This window comes from Parasteatoda tepidariorum, chromosome 2 (assembly GCF_982258835.1).
Source record: "Parasteatoda tepidariorum strain Cologne lab strain chromosome 2, Ptep-v5.0, whole genome shotgun sequence".
Classification (NCBI taxonomy): domain Eukaryota; kingdom Metazoa; phylum Arthropoda; class Arachnida; order Araneae; family Theridiidae; genus Parasteatoda; species Parasteatoda tepidariorum.
In genome coordinates, this window is record NC_141756.1 from 90,564,071 (window position 1) to 90,582,765 (window position 18,695).

The 18,695-nt window shown below is 27.4% G+C and overlaps 2 protein-coding genes and 1 non-coding gene across 8 annotated transcripts in view; 2 read left to right on the plus strand and 1 right to left on the minus strand.

Moving 5' to 3' along the window:
- LOC107449665 (RCC1 and BTB domain-containing protein 1) overlaps positions 1-15,978 on the minus strand; it is a 45,134-nt gene extending 29,156 nt beyond the window's left edge. Inside the window, exons 1-2 of one of the 3 annotated variants that reach the window (XM_087157712.1) lie at positions 15,843-15,963; positions 5,188-5,246 (exon numbers count right to left, since the gene is read on the minus strand). In XM_087157712.1, coding sequence (XP_087013838.1) covers positions 5,188-5,206 — 19 coding nt within the window. In that variant the 5' untranslated portion in view covers positions 5,207-5,246; positions 15,843-15,963. Of the gene's footprint in view, positions 1-395; positions 517-5,187; positions 5,247-15,842 lie in introns of those variants that run through there. The other 2 variants (XM_087157715.1, XM_087157714.1) reach the window with 2 other exon arrangements.
- On the plus strand, positions 632-9,550 carry Aptx (aprataxin). Of its 4 annotated transcripts, none has more exons than XM_071177819.2 (7): positions 632-1,304; positions 3,009-3,172; positions 4,261-4,379; positions 7,170-7,223; positions 7,303-7,406; positions 9,244-9,328; positions 9,431-9,550. In XM_071177819.2, the coding sequence occupies exons 2-7, from the start codon at positions 3,017-3,019 to the stop codon at positions 9,504-9,506; spliced, it is 594 nt and encodes a 197-aa protein (XP_071033920.2). In that variant the 5' UTR covers positions 632-1,304; positions 3,009-3,016; the 3' UTR covers positions 9,507-9,550. The 4 variants fall into 4 exon arrangements, with proteins under 4 accessions (XP_071033920.2, XP_087013844.1, XP_087013845.1 ...); XM_087157718.1 differs by having other exon boundaries at positions 635-1,895; positions 7,167-7,223; XM_087157719.1 differs by having other exon boundaries at positions 635-1,895.
- Positions 15,979-17,210: 1,232 nt separating the features above from the next.
- Positions 17,211-17,283, plus strand: TRNAK-UUU (transfer RNA lysine (anticodon UUU)). Its single transcript has one exon. It is a non-coding gene; the product is annotated as a tRNA-Lys (tRNA).
- Positions 17,284-18,695: the final 1,412 nt, after the last annotated feature.

The following is an 18,695-nucleotide window of genomic DNA, read 5'->3' on the forward strand; positions in this document are numbered from 1 at the left end:
AGCCCAAAAAAATTCTGTCACAGAATTTGAGATAAATGATAAGGAAGTCTCAGTTCCAAAAAAAAAATTAAGAACTCTGGTATAATTAATTACATTTAGCAATAATATATTTGTGAAATTTAGAAAACTTAATTCTATAACTAGGAATTTTACCACAGATATGAGCAAGGACAATTAATGATTAAATCCCTACACATTGGTATTTTGATTCCTTTTTTAAAAATAAAGATTAGTGAACTATATACTACAATTTGAGACAATGGATTTCATTTGTGAATACAAATAAAAATCGAAATAAAATTACACAATAAATACGGGAAAAAGTCAATTTACTCCTTTCATGATTGGTTAACATTATATAAAAAATTTTGCATGCATGATTCTATTAAGTATACCTTTTATTGTAAAATATACTGTAAACTTCTAAAATGTACAGATGAACTTTCAATTTTCAAAACAGAAAACAATAACAAAAAATTTTTTCTAGCAGTTGCAGTGAATAATTATAAAACATATTTATTAGCTCAGGTTTTAATTTCGTCGTCCATTTGTAATATTTTTAATTAGGGTTATGCAGTAAATGTTAAGTTTCAAAACAGCTAAAGCTTAACAAAAACAGGTAGCTGAAAGCGAACAAGTAAATAATCGCATCGCTATTCCTCGTTGTTGGTAAAACATAAACACTAAAAAAGGCATGAACAATTGCAATTTTTATTTTGCTTTAAAAAAATTATTCTTTAGAAAAAATGCAAATTTTATCAACTTAGTTACCAAATATTTTATTCCATTTTACTTTTACTCTTGTTGAAATTAAAACAGCTGAATAATTCAGTTAAACTGACGAGCTTTCTCCGAAAACTATTAAACTGGTAACAAAATTTCGAACAGGGCAATCAAAAACTCACCTCTTTACTTTTCCAATTATTTAAGAAGGAAATTATATTTGTTCGAGAATGTTTGTGAGGGTTTTCTGTTCTTAGAATATTAAATTGAAAAGGTTAAGCAGTGAGTTCCGTGTTACCAGTTTTCTTGTTTTCGCAGGACACTTGTCAGCTTAAATTCTGTGCTCATTTAAAAACTTTGTCGACAGTTTGAGCTTCAGTTCTATGCAAATCTGGATTCTGATAAACGGCAGAAAAAGATGAAAAAAAATGCTCACCACAAATAAATTACAATTTTTTTATATATTTACTATTTTTTTTAAATAACAATAACTAAATATGAAAAAGTTTTTATCGTGTCTTATTGAAAGAAAAATAAATAAAAGTTAATAATTGTATTTAGGCACAGTCTCTCATTGTAAAGTAAGACTATAATCATTTGTTCTATCTCTTTTAACTTGAAACTAATATGATTGTGTTATTATTTTTTTATGGAAACCACTATTATGTCTGCAAATCCTCCCATACTGTAACTCAGACTAGCCATTTTTTTTAAACTCACTTTTAGGGTTAAGGTTTTTTTGTGTAATAAAAATTAAAGGTTTATTCATGTAGAGTTTTACATCATGAAATCTTGCTATTAAATTTTTCTTTGTTGAAAGAAGATCAGAGCAAATGATACCAAAACAATTATATTTTTCTAAAATTCTGTGAAATTTCTTATTGTTATTCCATCATATTCTTTTATGAAACAAACTCTAAGTTAAAAAATATGTATTTTCTATCATTTCTGTGTGTTTTTTTTTTAACCCTCAAAAAGTCAGACTAACTCCAAAAGACTGATGACTTGAAGAAAGTCAATAACAAAGAAGAGATTTTATACTTGGACCCAAGCGTTCCAGATTGTATTTGAGGAAGTCTCTTGATTTTATGCAGATAGCAAAAATTTTCTCACCATCTTCAAAAGAAACAATCTAAATTCATTCTATATTTTTGAACTGCATCAATAATAGTGTGTGTATAGTATAAATAAATGTATATTTGTTCCATAAAACATCATTACAAAAAAAAAAAATTATCTGTTAAATATTTTTTTTTTTTTTTTAATGAAAAGAAAATTTATTTAAAAGATAAAAATAATATTATATTTTTTTTTTCTAATAAATTGAAAAATATGTTTTTTTTTTTGTTTGAAAAAAAATTGCACCTTTTTTTAATACTAATCCAAACCATATTTTAAAATTTCTTTGTTGGTCCACCCATTTCTCTTATCAGAAATATCTGCAGTTGTTTGCTTTTAATGATGTTTTGTTTGCTTTTATTATTTAAAGCTTATTCAGTAAATCCTCTATTTCCCTCAGGGTGGTACTGTTCTTAAGACTGTAATCAGGGGTCTGTCTAGGTTTTTCTGAGAGGTACCTATTTTGTGAAAACTTTGACATAATTTGTGAATATTTAAAGCTCAACACGAAAATATGGATTTATCGTTTCTTACGAAACACCGAAACAAAATTTTAAGATAAAGTATTTCGTGAAACTACAGCTAAGCGGTAGTAAATTTTGCTTGGACAGACCCCTGGTTATGCAACAAAAATTGAGAGAGTTATTCAATGATTTTACTAATTTTCTTTTTGTGAAATAATCTCACAAAATTGATGACTTTTCAAAAGTTAATTTTTTTTAAAATTAAGACAATATCTGTTTTTTTAACAAAATGTATATATAGTATAAAGTTAAAGCTTTACTTGAAATATAATCAATTGAAACTCTGACTGTGTGTTTGACGTAAAATTGTCTAGCAATCTGTATTATTATAATTATGCACTCAACATTATATCAATCTTATTAATTTAAATTTTTACCCTTTATATTTTAATTCTACTCTTCAAGTTATCTAAACTTATATTATTGCAAAAAAACTTATTTTGACTTTAAAAGTTTATAAGAAGTAGTTCAGATTGATTCAAGTTTGCAGGAATAGAAGGAATTGTAAATTAAAAATGAATTCTTTAATCCAATATTTTTTTTTCTTAAAACATTTTCGTCGCAATACTTTTCAAATGAATTATTATCACTTTTTATTATGCTACATTTCAACATATCCTCAAAATCTCTTCTTTCTTACAGAACTAAAAATGTCTTTTAAGCGAGGAACAGAGAATAATTCTGTAGCTTTGAAAAAAGCAAAAATAGGACATTGGAGCCAAGGTTTAAAAGCATCAATGGAAGATCCAGAACTTTTAGTTGAGTCTGATGATTTGGTTGTTGTCATTAAAGATAAATACCCGAAAGTAAATATCAAGAAATTTATGATTATGGTTGTCAATTTTGAAAATTTTAAAATTGTTTTTTGCAATTTATTTTAAATTTTTATTGAAAATTTGATTAATTTTGTTATTTTTTTAAATTTTTATGAAAGTTATATATAGAATTTAGATTATCTTACTTTAATTTTCTTCTGTGATTTTTAAGACTTTATGCATCATAATGTATAATGACTTTTGTATTTCTGATTTAAATTATGTTTTGCAAGATCAACAGTTTTATTGTAGAATATTTTACATTTATTTGTAATATAAATTTACATTATTTTTAGATAAATCTAACAAAAAAGAAAACTGTTGAAAGCAATGATTTTATTTTTACTTAACCTTTAGCATATGTCACTTAGCATACTAAAATCTGCTATACAAATCCATTCGTAGAAAAAGCCATAAGCAAAAGATTGAAGAATGTAAGAATATGATGCTAAGAAATTATATGAATTTAGACTAAAAAATGTTTTCATCTTACAAAAATGTATAAGTTATTTCAAAATTACTGATATGGGTTGAATCATAAAAAGAATTGATAATTTATTACTAAGATATTCAATTACTTAAATCTTTCTTAATAAAACCAATATTTAATTTTTGATGTTTCTTTATTGTTTAATTGAGCACTGCCTTTATTTTACAGAGACCATTCAAAAAATGAAATTAATTGACTATTATATAGCTTGTGTAAATTAGATTGTATTACTCAAAGTTATGCTAACTTTATGTAAGGGTAGTAAAGTAATTTAAATTGCCTTTGATATGCTTCTGATGTAAAATGGACTATTTCAGTTTAATAGAAGCATATAATGTCATTAAGTAATTTATTTCTAACTTAAAATAAATAATGTCTATGAAAGTAAAAATAAATACTGATATAATATTCTATAGAAATAATAAATAAGAACATGCTCTTGATGTCCTCTAAAAATTTTACTCATTTGTTTGCCTTTAATCTTAGATCTCTAAATTTTAGAAATTAAGTAAGCTCATTACATATTTGAAGAAACTTTTTTATTTACTGTAGATTTTTAACAGTGACAATATTCTTTTCTTGGTTTTAGGCTAGACATCATTATCTAATTTTGCCCAAAGAAAATATTCCTAACTTGAAATCTTTAAAATCAAGTCATTTGCCTTTATTGAAACACATGCATGAGCAAGCCAATAAACTCACAGAAAGGTAGCATTATTATTTGAACTTACAGATAAGTTTTCTTTTCTAAAAATCAAAAGAGTCAAAAATCAAATCAATCTACATTTATGTAAACAATTTTAAATTGTTTATGCTATGTATTTAGCATGCTATGTATTACCTGTGCTATATGCTATGCATTAGCCCCCTGAATGTCCCAAGCATTTAGGGGGGTGGAAGTCAGCAATATGAAACCTTTCGCTACGAGTCCCAGGATTTACGTATTGACGTGTGTGTACTGATGTATTTAGCCTGATTCAGTGAGATATTCTTTGATAGCCATTAATACCACTAAAAGAGCTGCAGTGGCTCAGGGAATAGAGTGCTCGTCTCCCAATGAGGTGACACAGGTTTGAATCCTAGCCGCAATTGGTAAATATGAACTCTACTCCCGGCTTGCACTGACCACAATGCTAATGTAAAATATCCTAAGTGATAGTCGGATTATGGGTTAAAATCCCCTTTGCCCTCAAGGTAACTGTTGGAGGTTTTCCTCTCCATTTAATACTATTGTAGATTAGTTCCATCAAAAAAGTCCTCCATGAGGGCTAATTTATCCCAATGCTTAGTTCAGCAGTTCCTTTGTCTTTTTGGTTGAGTTTAAAATTACAAGGCTATGGAATTGAATATTGTCTTAAACTTAAAATTTGGACCAATTATGAAATAAAATAATGAAAAAAGCAACTAAAATCATTTTTTTTCTGAAGTTGATTGCATTGTTATTTATAATGCTTGCTAAATCATCAAATATAATGTTATTTAGCACTTAAATGAGAAAATCCAAACAACAGCTTACCAGAATGCAACGTGCACATTAGCTGGTATAGGTCTGTGACGTCACTTCAGGAACGCTGGCTGCCGTAACGAAAAAATCAAAATATATAGTTTTATTTGTATTCTTATTTTCACACATTAAAAAAAAAAAAAAAAATCGCAATTTTTCTTCGCTCAATTTTATTCAGGCAAAATGGTTATTATTATTTCTTAACTTGTTTTTAACTCAGCTATATTTAATTTTTATAATGATTTATGGAAATTCTATTTTCTTCCATCTGAAATGGGGAATGAAGCTTTCATCGATTTTTGAGAGGGATATATACCCCTTACAAACAGCACTTGTGGTATCTACGGTACAAATGCCCTTTTTCAATACTCTAAACTTGCTGTAGACACCATAGAATAATTTGAAAACATGTGGTATGATTTTTGAAAGAAATATTTATAATTTTTATGTTTAGATTTGCATATATTTTCATGACTATTTTAACATAATATAACTTTTTTTTAAATTTATTTCATTTTAACAATTTTAATGATTCATAACTTATCAATTACTAATTTTAAACTGTCATCATAATAAAAGGAAATATTTATGGGATTCTAAATGTAAATAAAACTTATATAAATTACATTTTGTCCTTAACATCTAACAATTTAATATTGCAATTATGAATTAATATCATTTGTCTAAATCCTGTTGTGTAGTCAAGGCTCTACTCATAGGAGCAAGAGAAGGACAATTTTCCAAGGTCCTGAAACTGGGGAGGGATCAGTTGCAATTCCTTGCAAAAAAGTGGAATATCCTTTAATTTATTTTCAAAAATTATAAATTTTTTAATTATTTAATTATTTTTCCTATATATATATATATATATATATGTATATATATATATATATTATTCTTTTGTAGGAGTAGTTTGTAGCTTAATAAATTCTGATTCCCGTTGTTATTTTCTATGTATACTCTTTTATTTTAAAATTAAGGATAGTTTTTTAAGAAATATGATTTTTGAGATACGAAAATTTAATCAAGGTGTAAGTATTTTATTTTAGAAACTTAGTTCGACGAAACAAAATTCTGTTGTTAGTGATTTGCTACCTGTGAATAATGTATAATCCTTTCTCTGGTTCTTAATTAGTTGTGATGTGATATTGTAATTCTAAATAGCATTCAGTGCTGTATTAATTTCAATTGGCTGAAACTATGTTTTTTCGAAAAAAATATAAATATAATTGGGCTTTAAATACTTTGTTTTAGAAAGTTTGTCAAAAAGGAAAATTTTCAAATTCATTTTTTTTCTTTGTTTAAAAATGAGAAAATTTTTTAAATTGTATCTTTTTATTTTAAATATCCTCCTGTAACAAGTGTTGATGTGGAGCAGAGTTTTTCAAGATTTAAGAATTTGTTTTTAGACAATAAACTATCTTTCAGTTTGAAGAATATTAAAAAACATTTGATAATAACATTTGCTTGAACATTTGAAGAAAAAAACCATTTGATTGAACTGATGTCATTTAAGGCTGTTACAAAAAATTAGTTATTTCCTATTTATGTTTATCAGGTATTTACTTGCTCTTTATGTAATTAGTAAATTGTATATTTTAATCTTTATCTTATTGTTTTGTTAAATTTATAAACATAAGTTACATTTTATAATTTTTTTTATAAAAAAAGTTATAATAAAACATGATTTTGAAAATTTTTCAGACCATTATTTTATATTTTAAGTTTATTTTTTATAGTGTTTAGAAGCTTTTTTTTTTTGCATTTTCTTGAGAATGTTTAGGTCATTAACATTCTTGCTCTAATTATTGTCTAGCAATAAAATCACAGAAAGTTTATTTTATTGTAATGTCTGGTTCTATAACGCAAATTTGTACATGGTATTATTTTTGTAACAAAACTTTCCTAATTTAAATTTTTTTTCTTTTTTATTAGATCACGTTCAAATATTCTTTTAACTGCTGATCCTTTTATAATCTGTTTCTTACTAGTAGGATAAATTCTGAATGTGGAGTAAGAATCGGTTATCATGCTGTTCCTAGTATGAGGTATTGATCAAATTCTGTATTGCTTTAATTTTATTTGATTTCTTTTTCCAAATATTTATATAATGTCATTCTTTTTCAGTCATCTACATCTTCATGTTATCAGTCAAGATTTTGATAGTCCCTGTTTGAAGACCAAAACACACTGGAATTCTTTCACAACCGAATATTTTATAGATTCTGAAGGTTAGTTTATACCTATTTTATGTAACCTAAAAATTTATTTCTCTGTGTATCATAAAACAAGGTGAAGTAATGAAAACACACTGTTCTTTCACAACTAAATACTTTATTGATTCTGAAGGTCAGTTTATACAAAATATATATTTTATGTGATCTAATAAAAATTAAGTGTTCTGTATATCATAAAATAATGTGAAATACAGTCTGTTCTGCAGTGACTGCCTTTAATATCTGTATATTTCTATTCTTTGTTATGAAGAAAGTCAAAAAAAGTATGCTCATAAGGTTTTTTAAATTAATTTAAGCCAGAAAAAAAAATGCTATTACAATCTAACAAATTACTACTGAGGAAAGCAGAGAAAAAATCTTAGCAAGGTTTATTGTTTGATGAAACTGTTTCGAATGATGGTCTTTCAGCTTTTTTTCTGTGATTAAATATTTATTGACAACTGCCAATGTTTCTTTTTTCTTTAATTTTATTTTTGACGAAGATACGAAATGTATATATTTATTACGTGTACTCATCACAAGTTAATAGTAATAGGAAATTATCACTCCCCCTGATTTTAAAAATGTTTCCATCTTGATGATGGTATGTAAAGATCTTCATTAAAGTTAAAGCAATATTTATAAAATTTTAATAAAATTAATTTTTCAGATTATAACAGAGAGTGATTCAACTACAGTTGTACACTTGTTGTTGAATTAATGGCATATTTCTTAAGTTTATATGAAACTATTGTTAATGCATTAGTACTGTTTGTTCTAATTGTTTGCAGTGAATTGTTAATCAAACCAAACTGTGATTCCTAAAATTCATTGAAAATGAATGCATGTACTTGAAATTTCATTTAAAAACCATATCCAAAATCAGAAAATCAATTTTAATCATTTCCTTTTATCATATTTTATGTTTTCTTTCTTTTAAGCTTTTAATCATTGTTTTTAAACTCTGATCTTGCATAGACTCTTGGAGGTTTAGAACCATCTGCAAACTTTTAACCACTTATAAAATAACTTGGCATACTTTCTAATTATTCCTGAAAAAATTCTGCAGTATTTTTTTATGTGTAACTGAAATCTCTCATCTGCTCTAGTTGTCTGGTTGTGTACTGAAAAAACTAGCTAGTAAATACTAAATTAATAACTGCTATGCATATTCTCATAATAAGTAAGATTTAAAGAAAAGATCTATAAAGGTTATAATCTTATAATGAAAAACTATATATATTATAGGATTAAATTCAAAAAGTTAGTGATTTATTCCCCCAATTAGAGAGAAAGTATTAACAAAATAAAAAGGATCAATATGGGTAGTCATTTCTCTTGAAAGCATGTTTCTTTACTGGCAACCCCATTAGTTAAAAGATAACTCGATTCATATTAGAGTTGGAAAGGGCCTATCTCGTTCCCCGTCATGCCACCTTCTCTCAACATAGTCAATTCAAACAACTCTTTCATTTGACTACTGTAATTTTAAAATAATCAACACTATAACAAAGCATTAAAATGCCTACTCTTGTTGATATAGAAATGCGAATGACCAGTTTTCTTACCGGTCAGAGTGAAAAAAAATATTTTACTTGCATTAAATGTAAAAGTTTTTCCAATGGTAATGAAATTCGACTTTGTGTTAAAAGATATTTCGCATTAAGCGTACTCCCATTATAAGTACTTTAAACCATTTCATCCATATCCAATTTAATGTGGAAATGAAAATTAGTTCACATTGAAATAAAATTAAAGTTAGGTGTATTCACCTTAATTAGGTTTGACTGTACTTAAAAGATTATATTACATAAATTTTAATATAATGTTTTTTTCTGTAATTGTATTTTAGATATCATTAGAGACTTGGAAAATAATTCTTGTGTAAAATGTATAGATCCAAATAAATTTAAGGAACTTCTAAGACTTCCACTTAGGTCAGTACAATTAATTTATGTGGGTTTAGTATAATAATTGTTGTATGTTTGTTTTTATTTTATCACTGTAATATTGTCTTCTTTTATTGTATTTTTTAACAGGTGCCATAATTGCAAGCAAGAGTTACCTACGATGCCAAAACTTAAAAGTCATGTATTGAATTGTAAAAAGAAATGATAATTAATAAATATATAACTGTGAATAAAGATGTTTCTAACATATTTGGTGTTCATTGAAATTTTACTTTCTTTTTTACCTGCAGTTAATAAATAAAAACTTTTCCCAAATAGTCTTTGCTTATCTTTTTTATTTTTACAAATTTAAACTAGATAATTTTATATTATGTGTTTTAATTTTATTACAATAAAAATAATGGCATAGTAACGAAGCACTGATTTTCAAATAGTCCCTTACTTTACTGAAAAGTAAGTTATAATAAGTCGCCACTAATAATTTTGTAGTGTAATTTTTTTATTTTTTCATTACCTTTTCTTGTAAACCCTTTGGTTCAGATAGACCCTTTTATATATTTTTTTCTGACTCTCTGATTACAAGTAAAAATGTATTTTGGTATATTTTATTTACAAAAAAACAAGTTTAATAGGTGAGAAGATTTTATCCTTAACGCAAAAAAAGACACCAGTGTTTTTTGCTGCATTTCATGACCATAAATTATTAAAATGATACATATAATATTTTTGACTTATTTTAACCTAAATTTACACAAAATAATTAAAAAGAATGTATTAAAAATTTGATAAAGGAAAATTCTGCATCAAAAGATTTTTAATGAAACAGCGCAAAATATAATTAATATTGAAGAAAAATTTTTTAAGTGCACTCTGGTGTTTTTACAATGAAAAATAAAAAATTTATATCTATTTTTTTTTCGGCGCTGATATTACCTAAGCTAAAAGTAAATAAACAATCTTAGCTTTTAAAACATGAAAGAAAAAGGGGGGGGGGAATGTGGTTGAATGACTTACTATCATTTGTGAGATTAAAGAAAGGAAGAAGAAAAAATGCGAGTTCCGCTTTTATCATTATCAAATTTTATCTGTGGGCTTGACACACGTGTAATTTTCAGTCACTGATTTCAAGAAGTAAAAACATGATGAAAACATTACAATTCTTAATAGCTAAAAAAATATTGTATTTTATAACCTTAAAATAATTATTCATGTATGTTGTATTAGGAACACTTAGAGTATAAATAATGATGAAACAGGATGTATTAACTATCTGTTGCCGTCAGAAAAGTAAAACTGTTAGTGGATATTAGAAATGAAACCAGCAACTTTGTTTACTAAACTGATCTTTCTTCTCATGAAACTATCCAATCATCTTAAACAATTAAACTTTCATATTAATGACTAATAAAGGCCCCTTACAAATTTAACTAAAGATTCAATATGATGCAGTCCGTGTTACGATTAAAACTTCCTGACTGATATAAGAGATAGAAATTGTAAATATGCTTTTAATCCTCTTTTTTTTTTTTTTTTTTTTAAATTTCCACAAATTAACTGATGGTGGATATACACTCTATTCTGTAGTATCTTTCGAAGCATGTAAAATACAAGGCCGTCCCCCAATTTAAATTTGAGATACTAAGCGCAAAATATTTTGAAAGATAGTTTCGTTTTTATAAATATGTCTACATTTATAAATTTTTGATGAATTTTGACCGGGTATTGGTCAGAAACCAGGTTCCTTTTTTCTGGCGAAATTAGTTCTGCTTTCTAGTGAACAGACTCTGAATTATATTCGAATAGGTAAGAGTATACTTGGTGGTGTAAATGAAAACAATAACTGGAGAAGGAGATTTAACTTTGAACTGTTCAAGATTTATAAACAACCTGTTATTATTAAATACATAAAAATAAATAGAATGAATTGGATGGTCCACGTGATTCGAATGAATGATGACAATACAATAAAAAAGATACTGCATTTTAGACCCACTGGAACAAGAAAACGAAGAAGGCTGCGGTTAAGATAGGCTGACTCAGTGGAGTCTGACTTTCTCGCAATTATTGAAAAGAATTGGAGATCAAAGGTAAATCGGAAGTTGTCGTGGAGAAATCTTCAGAGGAAGGCATTGGCTCACATTGGGCTGTCTGGCCAGCTATGATGATGATGAGGTAAGAAATACTAACTACCTTATCAGTATGCTATTGAATTCATGGTCTCTGTATAAATAAGTTTAACCCTGTGAACTATTTAATGTTCTTAGACTATACTTATTTATTGGTCATTATAGTTTTAAAAAAAAATTTTAAGACTAGATTATTATATTACTTGATTAAAAACTTCACTGTCTTCAAAAATATACAAATTGAAAATAACAGTCGGCATGGTTCAATTGCTCAAAAACAAGCGCCCATTTTCAAGACTTGCAATACGTGAATGATAAGAAACAAAAGTGATTTGAGATATAAAAAGTAAAGTTGCCAACGAAAAATGGAAAAATAAACGTGAGAAACAAAACAATAAAAACCTCTGTACCCGAGAGAGAAACAAGATGAAAAATGGAACAAGAAAACCATAGTGGCCATAGGCAAATCAGGGTAAAATGCATTTCCACGAGCTAAGAAAAAGGAAAGGTGGTGAGGAACTAATATCTTTAACAAAAGAATCAGCATTCATATAAATAAAACAAAATTCTAGGGCATTAAAATGAGCTGATGTGACTAGGGTGGGAATAATTTTGGCACGGTCGAAACTGAATTTATGCCCCAGATTTCAACAATTTATGAATTATGACAATATGCATCAATTATGAGACATTTATGATAACGGACATATCACCGTGTTCCATAAGTCTTAATTTTAAAGCGCATCTAGTATATCCCCAGCTCTCTATAACTCGTGGAAATGCATTTTACCTTGTCCATCTCGGCTTCTGTGATTTTTCTAGTTTTGTTTCTCACCATTATTTTTCGCTGGAAACTTTACGTTTTATGTCGCAAATCAATTTTGTTTCTTCTAAATCACGTCTGACAAATCTTGAAAATTAGCGTCAGTTTTTGAGCGCTCAAAACTTGTCCAAAGTAATTTCCAATTCGTATATTTTTTAAGCGAATGAAATTTTAAATCAAGTAACGTCCTACCACTTCTGTTTCTTAGGATTATTTATTTAACAGCTTATTATATGTTTAATAAGGATTCATACCCTTACAAACAATGGCGATTGAGTCCAGTAATAGCGTGGTTCAGTTTCGTTTCGATCGACCTCCAGGGTAAGATCGGGTATTACCCTCACCTTATAAGGATCGGGTATTACCCTCACCTCTAAAGCCAATTTAGAATATCAAGAGAAAAGAACATGAAAAAGGTGTGCAATCAAGGAAGAAAATGTTGTTTTGCTGTGATTAAAAAAGATTATAATCGCAAAAATAACTTAAAACAAAATAACCACTAAGAGAATATGAAGAACTAATTTAACCCCAGTGAATTTCTTAAAAGTATTTTTCATACTTTTTTCATTGATTTGCATTAGTTTAGGTGAAAATAAATAAAAAAAAGATTATTGGTAGCATTTTAATAATTTATGGTTATGAAATACAGTATGAAACACCAGTGCTTTTTTTTTTCTGTGTTAAAGGTAGTATCATCCAAACTCAGCTCACTTCCATGCAATAATTTTTCGAGTTTGCACTTATTTGCAGTTATTTAGATCTAAGAGAAGAAGTTATTTATCACTGAAATTTCATTAATTTACAAAATCAATTATTGATCATTTTTTGAATATGATTGGAAAAAAAAAATCTTACTTTTTTTTGGATTTTATATTTTAGAACAAATATAATTCCGTTAATCTTACAGATAATTTTGATTACTATTAGACTGCTTTTTGTAATCAAAAAATTCCAAAATATATTTTTGCGTGCAATTAGAGCGTCAAAAATAATATATATATATATATATATATATATATATATATATATATATATATATATATATATATATATATATAACAGAAACACAAGTGTCACATCTGCGTCAAAGAGATAACCAAACAGTTTTATCGGAAAACCTCCATTAATGTTTAATCCGAAGAAGACGACCAAAAGACATCAGATGTTGATTGCTTATATTGTAAATGGCGTATTTTATAAATAATAAGAAAAGAGAGGAAGTTAGATTCAAGTGTTTTTTCTAAGCCCAAAAAACCTGTAGTGGAGCGGAGGAAGAAAATGATTATTTCACACGCGAATTTTGTACATAACATTAAGTTGTCTTATAAAATTGCAGGCCACTTTTTCACTGCGATTTTAGTATTTCTGAATTTGAAGTAATTACGCATGCACTTGGTCATACTTCACTAGTGGAGTAAGCTGATGGAATAATTTGTTTCTCTCTAAAAAAAATTATTTATGAAAAAGCAAAAAAAAAAAACTAGGACATTTATGACTTTTTAGGAATATTGTACATAAATAAACAATGATTTTAATGATTAAATCTGATAGTTTCTGGGCCAAAGAGTTTAGCTTTGCTAAGTGTTTGGCCCACTTTCTTCTGCTCTTAATTTTTGTGCAATATACTTTTTAAAAAAATTTTCAGCATCATCCAGATCGATTTTTATTAGTTTAAACTAGGGATGTGCCCTCCAATTACGCGGTACCCGGCCAGATTTTCATTACCCATATCCGATATTTTAGTCTTGTAACCATGTACGCAGATCCGACCAATTTTATCAGGCAGCGCATAGTCACCTTAAAATTATTCATTAATAATTCTAGTTTTGGAAATCCATGTACTTCATAAATCTTTTTAACGATCAAATCTGAAATAACTGATTGCGGAACAATATAATTCACTCTTGCGCATAATTTTGATTCGGGAAAATCTTGGTAAAATTGACGATTATGAGAAACATTTATAGAGAAACAATCATAGAGAAACATTTTCGCTGAAGGTGTGAGGAGAAGAAATGTCCCTTAAAAGCCAATGATACAAAACGGTCAAAATTATGTAAAAATGTAGAAGATGCTGCACTTAAGTCAATAAATTAAAAACAAATATTTTTTTTCTAGGATATGCTCGAAAACAATTAAGTAGTTTTAATTGCTTTAATAATAATAGTTATTTTAAATAGTTCTTGAGATTACGAGTTCCAATCGATGCGGAATTCTTTTCTAAAAGAATTAATTCCATAAACCTTCCATAAATATTTTTATAGATAAAACATACCTCTGAATGTTCGTAGGTATAGGCTTGTCAAATATCAAAACAATTTCTTAATATAGCATGAAGAAATTTAAAAAAACTTTTTTATGGATATTCGCTTATTAATTAAAGATACTTTTTCTTCTTTTAGCATCAAAAAAAAAATTAAAATCACCTTCATTTTACGATTAACCCTCATTAAAAAATTTTAAAAACAAAACATACCTCTGAAGGATCATAGGTATTCGCTTGTCAAATAACGAAATAAATTCTTCCTTTAGCTTAAAAATTTTTTTTAAAAAATAATTAATTCTTATTAAAAAATTTCTGGAATAAAACAAAAATCTTTAGGTCCATGGATATTCGCTTATCAAATAACAAAACGTTCTCTTCATTTAGTACAAAATAATTTTTAAAAATATTTATTAACTCTCATTAAAAATATACTTCTGAATGTTCATAGGTATTCGCTTGTCGAACAACAAAACAATTTCTTCCTTTAGAGTACAATTTTTTTAATATAAAAAATAATTCTTACTGAAACATTTCATAAATAAAACACATATCTTTGGGTCCATGGATATTCGCTTATCAAATAACAAAACGTTCTCTTCATTTAGTATAAAATAATTTTTAAAAATATTAATTAACTCTCATTAAAAATATACTTCTGAAGGTTCATAGGTATTCGCTTGTCGAACAACAAAACAATTTCTTCCTTTAGAGTACAATTTTTTTTTATAAAAAATAATTCTTACTGAAACATTTCATAAATAAAACACATATCTTTGGGTCCATGGATATTCGCTTATCAAATAACAAAACGTTCTCTTCATTTAGTATAAAATAATTTTTAAAAATATTTATTAACTCTCATTAAAAATATACTTCTGAAGGTTCATAGGTATTCGCTTGTCGAACAACAAAACAATTTCTTCCTTTAGGGTAAAATTTTTTTTTTTATAAAAAATAATTCTTACTGAAACATTTCATAAATAAAACAAATATCTTTGGGTCCATGGATGTTCGCTGATCAAATAACAAAAGTTTTCTTCATTTAGCATAAAATAATTTTTAAAATATTAATTAACTCTCACTAAAAAATAAAATATACTTCTGAAGGTTCATGGGTATTCGCTTGTCGAACAACAAAACAATTTCTTCCCTCAGCGTACAATTTTTTTGAAAAAAAAATAATTCTTACTGAAACATTTCATAAATAAAACAAATATCTTTGGGTCCATGGATATTTGCTGATCAAATAACAAAACGTTTTCTTCATTTAGCATAAAAAAATTATTAAAAAATATTAATGAACTCTCATTAAAAAATAAAACATACCTCTGAAGGTTCATAGATATTCACTTGTCAAACAACAAAATTTCTTCCTTTTAGTATAAATCCTCAAATAACAAAGTAACTAATGCTTGTGTAGATTGTTATCGTGTTTGTATTTTGACCGATGACTGAAACAGAGCAGCAGCATGGCTACTAAACGAGGCTTGACAGTTGCTCAATTATCAGATAAGACCGAGTGATCGACTACCTTGTCTTTTTGGATTCTTTCTCTTGGGCACCTCTTACTTACCTATTTTCTTCTTTAAATTCTACAGGAAATACTCACCTGTTGTTCAACTCTTTGTAAAATAGAATGATTCAAAGATAAAAAGAAGTTGTTAATGCATTCACACAAGATGAAATTTAATTAAATACAAGTCATAAGATTGTCTTATTTAGACCACGATAACTTTAAATAAAATTTATTAATAATTAAATACAGTTTTTCACTCTTTATGCGGCCACTTTTTTCTACTAATATTATGCTGAAATATTTTTTGGATTCATATTGATTTATAAAAGAAATTTATTTAGCTTATTAACTAAAATTAATTTGATTTTAAGACCAAGGTAAGTGGGGATTATTTGATGAAACTAAGCCGCATTTGCATTACTTTAAGAGGAAAACCACGAAAATCTTCCACGGTTATCTAGACAGCAAGGGACGGTAACCCATGATTCGTCTACCACTGAGGATATTTTATGTCAGAACTGCAGTCGAATGCTCTATCCCCTGAGCTACAGCTACTCTTGGCGGATTAAGTTAGTTTATAATACCGTTTAATTTCGTATCTCGAGTGCGTAATGTCGTATAAATTTGGCGCTATGTAATCGCTACCATATTATTCAACTCATCAGAAATTTTAAAATTAGATACTAAAAGAGAATCCAATTTTTATATTCAAAAAAAATCTTTTATTATGAAAGTAAACTAAAACATTAACAATATTTTTAGATAGATTCGAGATTTGCTTTTTACTTATGATAATTGTTTTCACTTGTTTAAAAAAAAAATCGTGTGGATTTACTGTATTTTAAGTATTTAGTATGTAAGATGTGTTAAAAATGTAAGATTATATAGATGGTTAATTTCGTCTAATGGTTTTTAATCTAGCGAAATCATTTCTATGATTATCACATGAACAAATATTAATAATATTACGAGCAGATTATACTAAAAAATTTTTTTAAAAAAATTGTTTTGATTATAAACAAGAAATTATTATTATGTTCATTAAAAATCCGAAACCGCTTTCTGCCTCACTAAAATGTCCCGGACTGTCTTACCAACACCCAGAAACTTTTCACAAAATAGATTCTAACCTTTAGATGTATAACTCACTCGTTTTTTAGTTTTTCTTCGTTGGTCGAGCCCGGATAGCTCAGTCGGTAGAGCGTTAGGCTTTTAACCTAACGGTCCAGGGTTCGAGTCCCTGTTCGGGCGGTTTTTTTCTTTCTCCTTTATAATAAAATAAACGGTAGAAAAAACGGCTTTTTGATTTCTTTTTTTTTTCTCAGATGAAATATTCATAATATCATGCGATATTCGCGATACGTTGAGGTTGCGTTTTGAAAATTTCTTTTGAATTTTTTTTTTTAATATTTATTTTTTATCAAGGCTTTTCAATACTACTATCAAATGACGCAAATATTCATAATAAGTATCATGTCGATATTCAAAATACGCTGAAGTTACGCTTGAAGATTCCTTTTAAAAAATTTCTTTTTGATTACCTTTTTGATATTTAATTTTTATCAAAGCTTTTCTGAAAAGTATACTACTATCAAATGACGTGAATATTCATAATATCTAATATCATGTCCATATTCGCAATACATTGAGGTTACGCTTGAAGATTCCTTTTGAAAAATTTTCTTTTTTATTTATATATTTAATTTTTATCAAAGCTTTACTGAAAAGTACAATACTATTTAATGAAGCACTTTCATCGAAGATTTGTTAACTAACATCTAGAAACGCAAATCAAGATGGGTGGTGACACTGATTGCTAAATATACTTTTCTACCGTTTTAATTAAATTTTCACAAATAAACTGATGGTGGGTATTTACCCTATTCGGTAGAATCTGCAAAATACAAGACCTTCATCCGATCAGAATTTGAGATATGATATAAAGCCTACGGTATTTTAGATTCTCCATTAATGTTTTCTAACAAAATTATATCAATAACAGTTCTACAAGCCGTGGCGGCTCATTGGAGCGTTCGCCTTCCAATGAGGTGATCCGGATGCGGATTCAAATCCCAGCGATTGCTGATTGCACCGACTACAATGCTGACACAAAATATCCTCAGTGGTAGACAGTAGACAGAACTCAAGGTTAGAGTCTCCTAGCCGTCAGGTTAACCATGGGAGGTTTTCGTGGTTTATCCTCTCCATATAACGCAAATGCGGGTAGTTCCATCAAAAAGTCTTCCACGAAGGTAAATTTCCCCCATTACTTGATCATCCCTTGTCTTCTGGATTGGGTTCAAAATAACAAAGCTACCGACTTGAACATTAGTAGTCGTAAACCCAAAATTGAGTCGGCTTTTCAACGACGGTTATAAGATAAAATAAAAAATAATAATAGTTCAGCTTCCAGTAATTTTTGAATGCTAGTTAAATATGTAGTATATAGCTGTCTGTTTTTAGATTTATGATAAATATTTTTGATTTTTTTGTGCATTTTATATTAGCAGTTTTTTTTTTTTTAGTATCACTGCATTATTCAAGTCGATCTTCGTCAGTTTCATCTGTAATAAAATTAAGTTGTGAAAAATTTAAACACTGACAAATGCTAAGTTTTAAATGACATACTTAAAACCGCAAATAGCATAACTTTATTGCTTTAA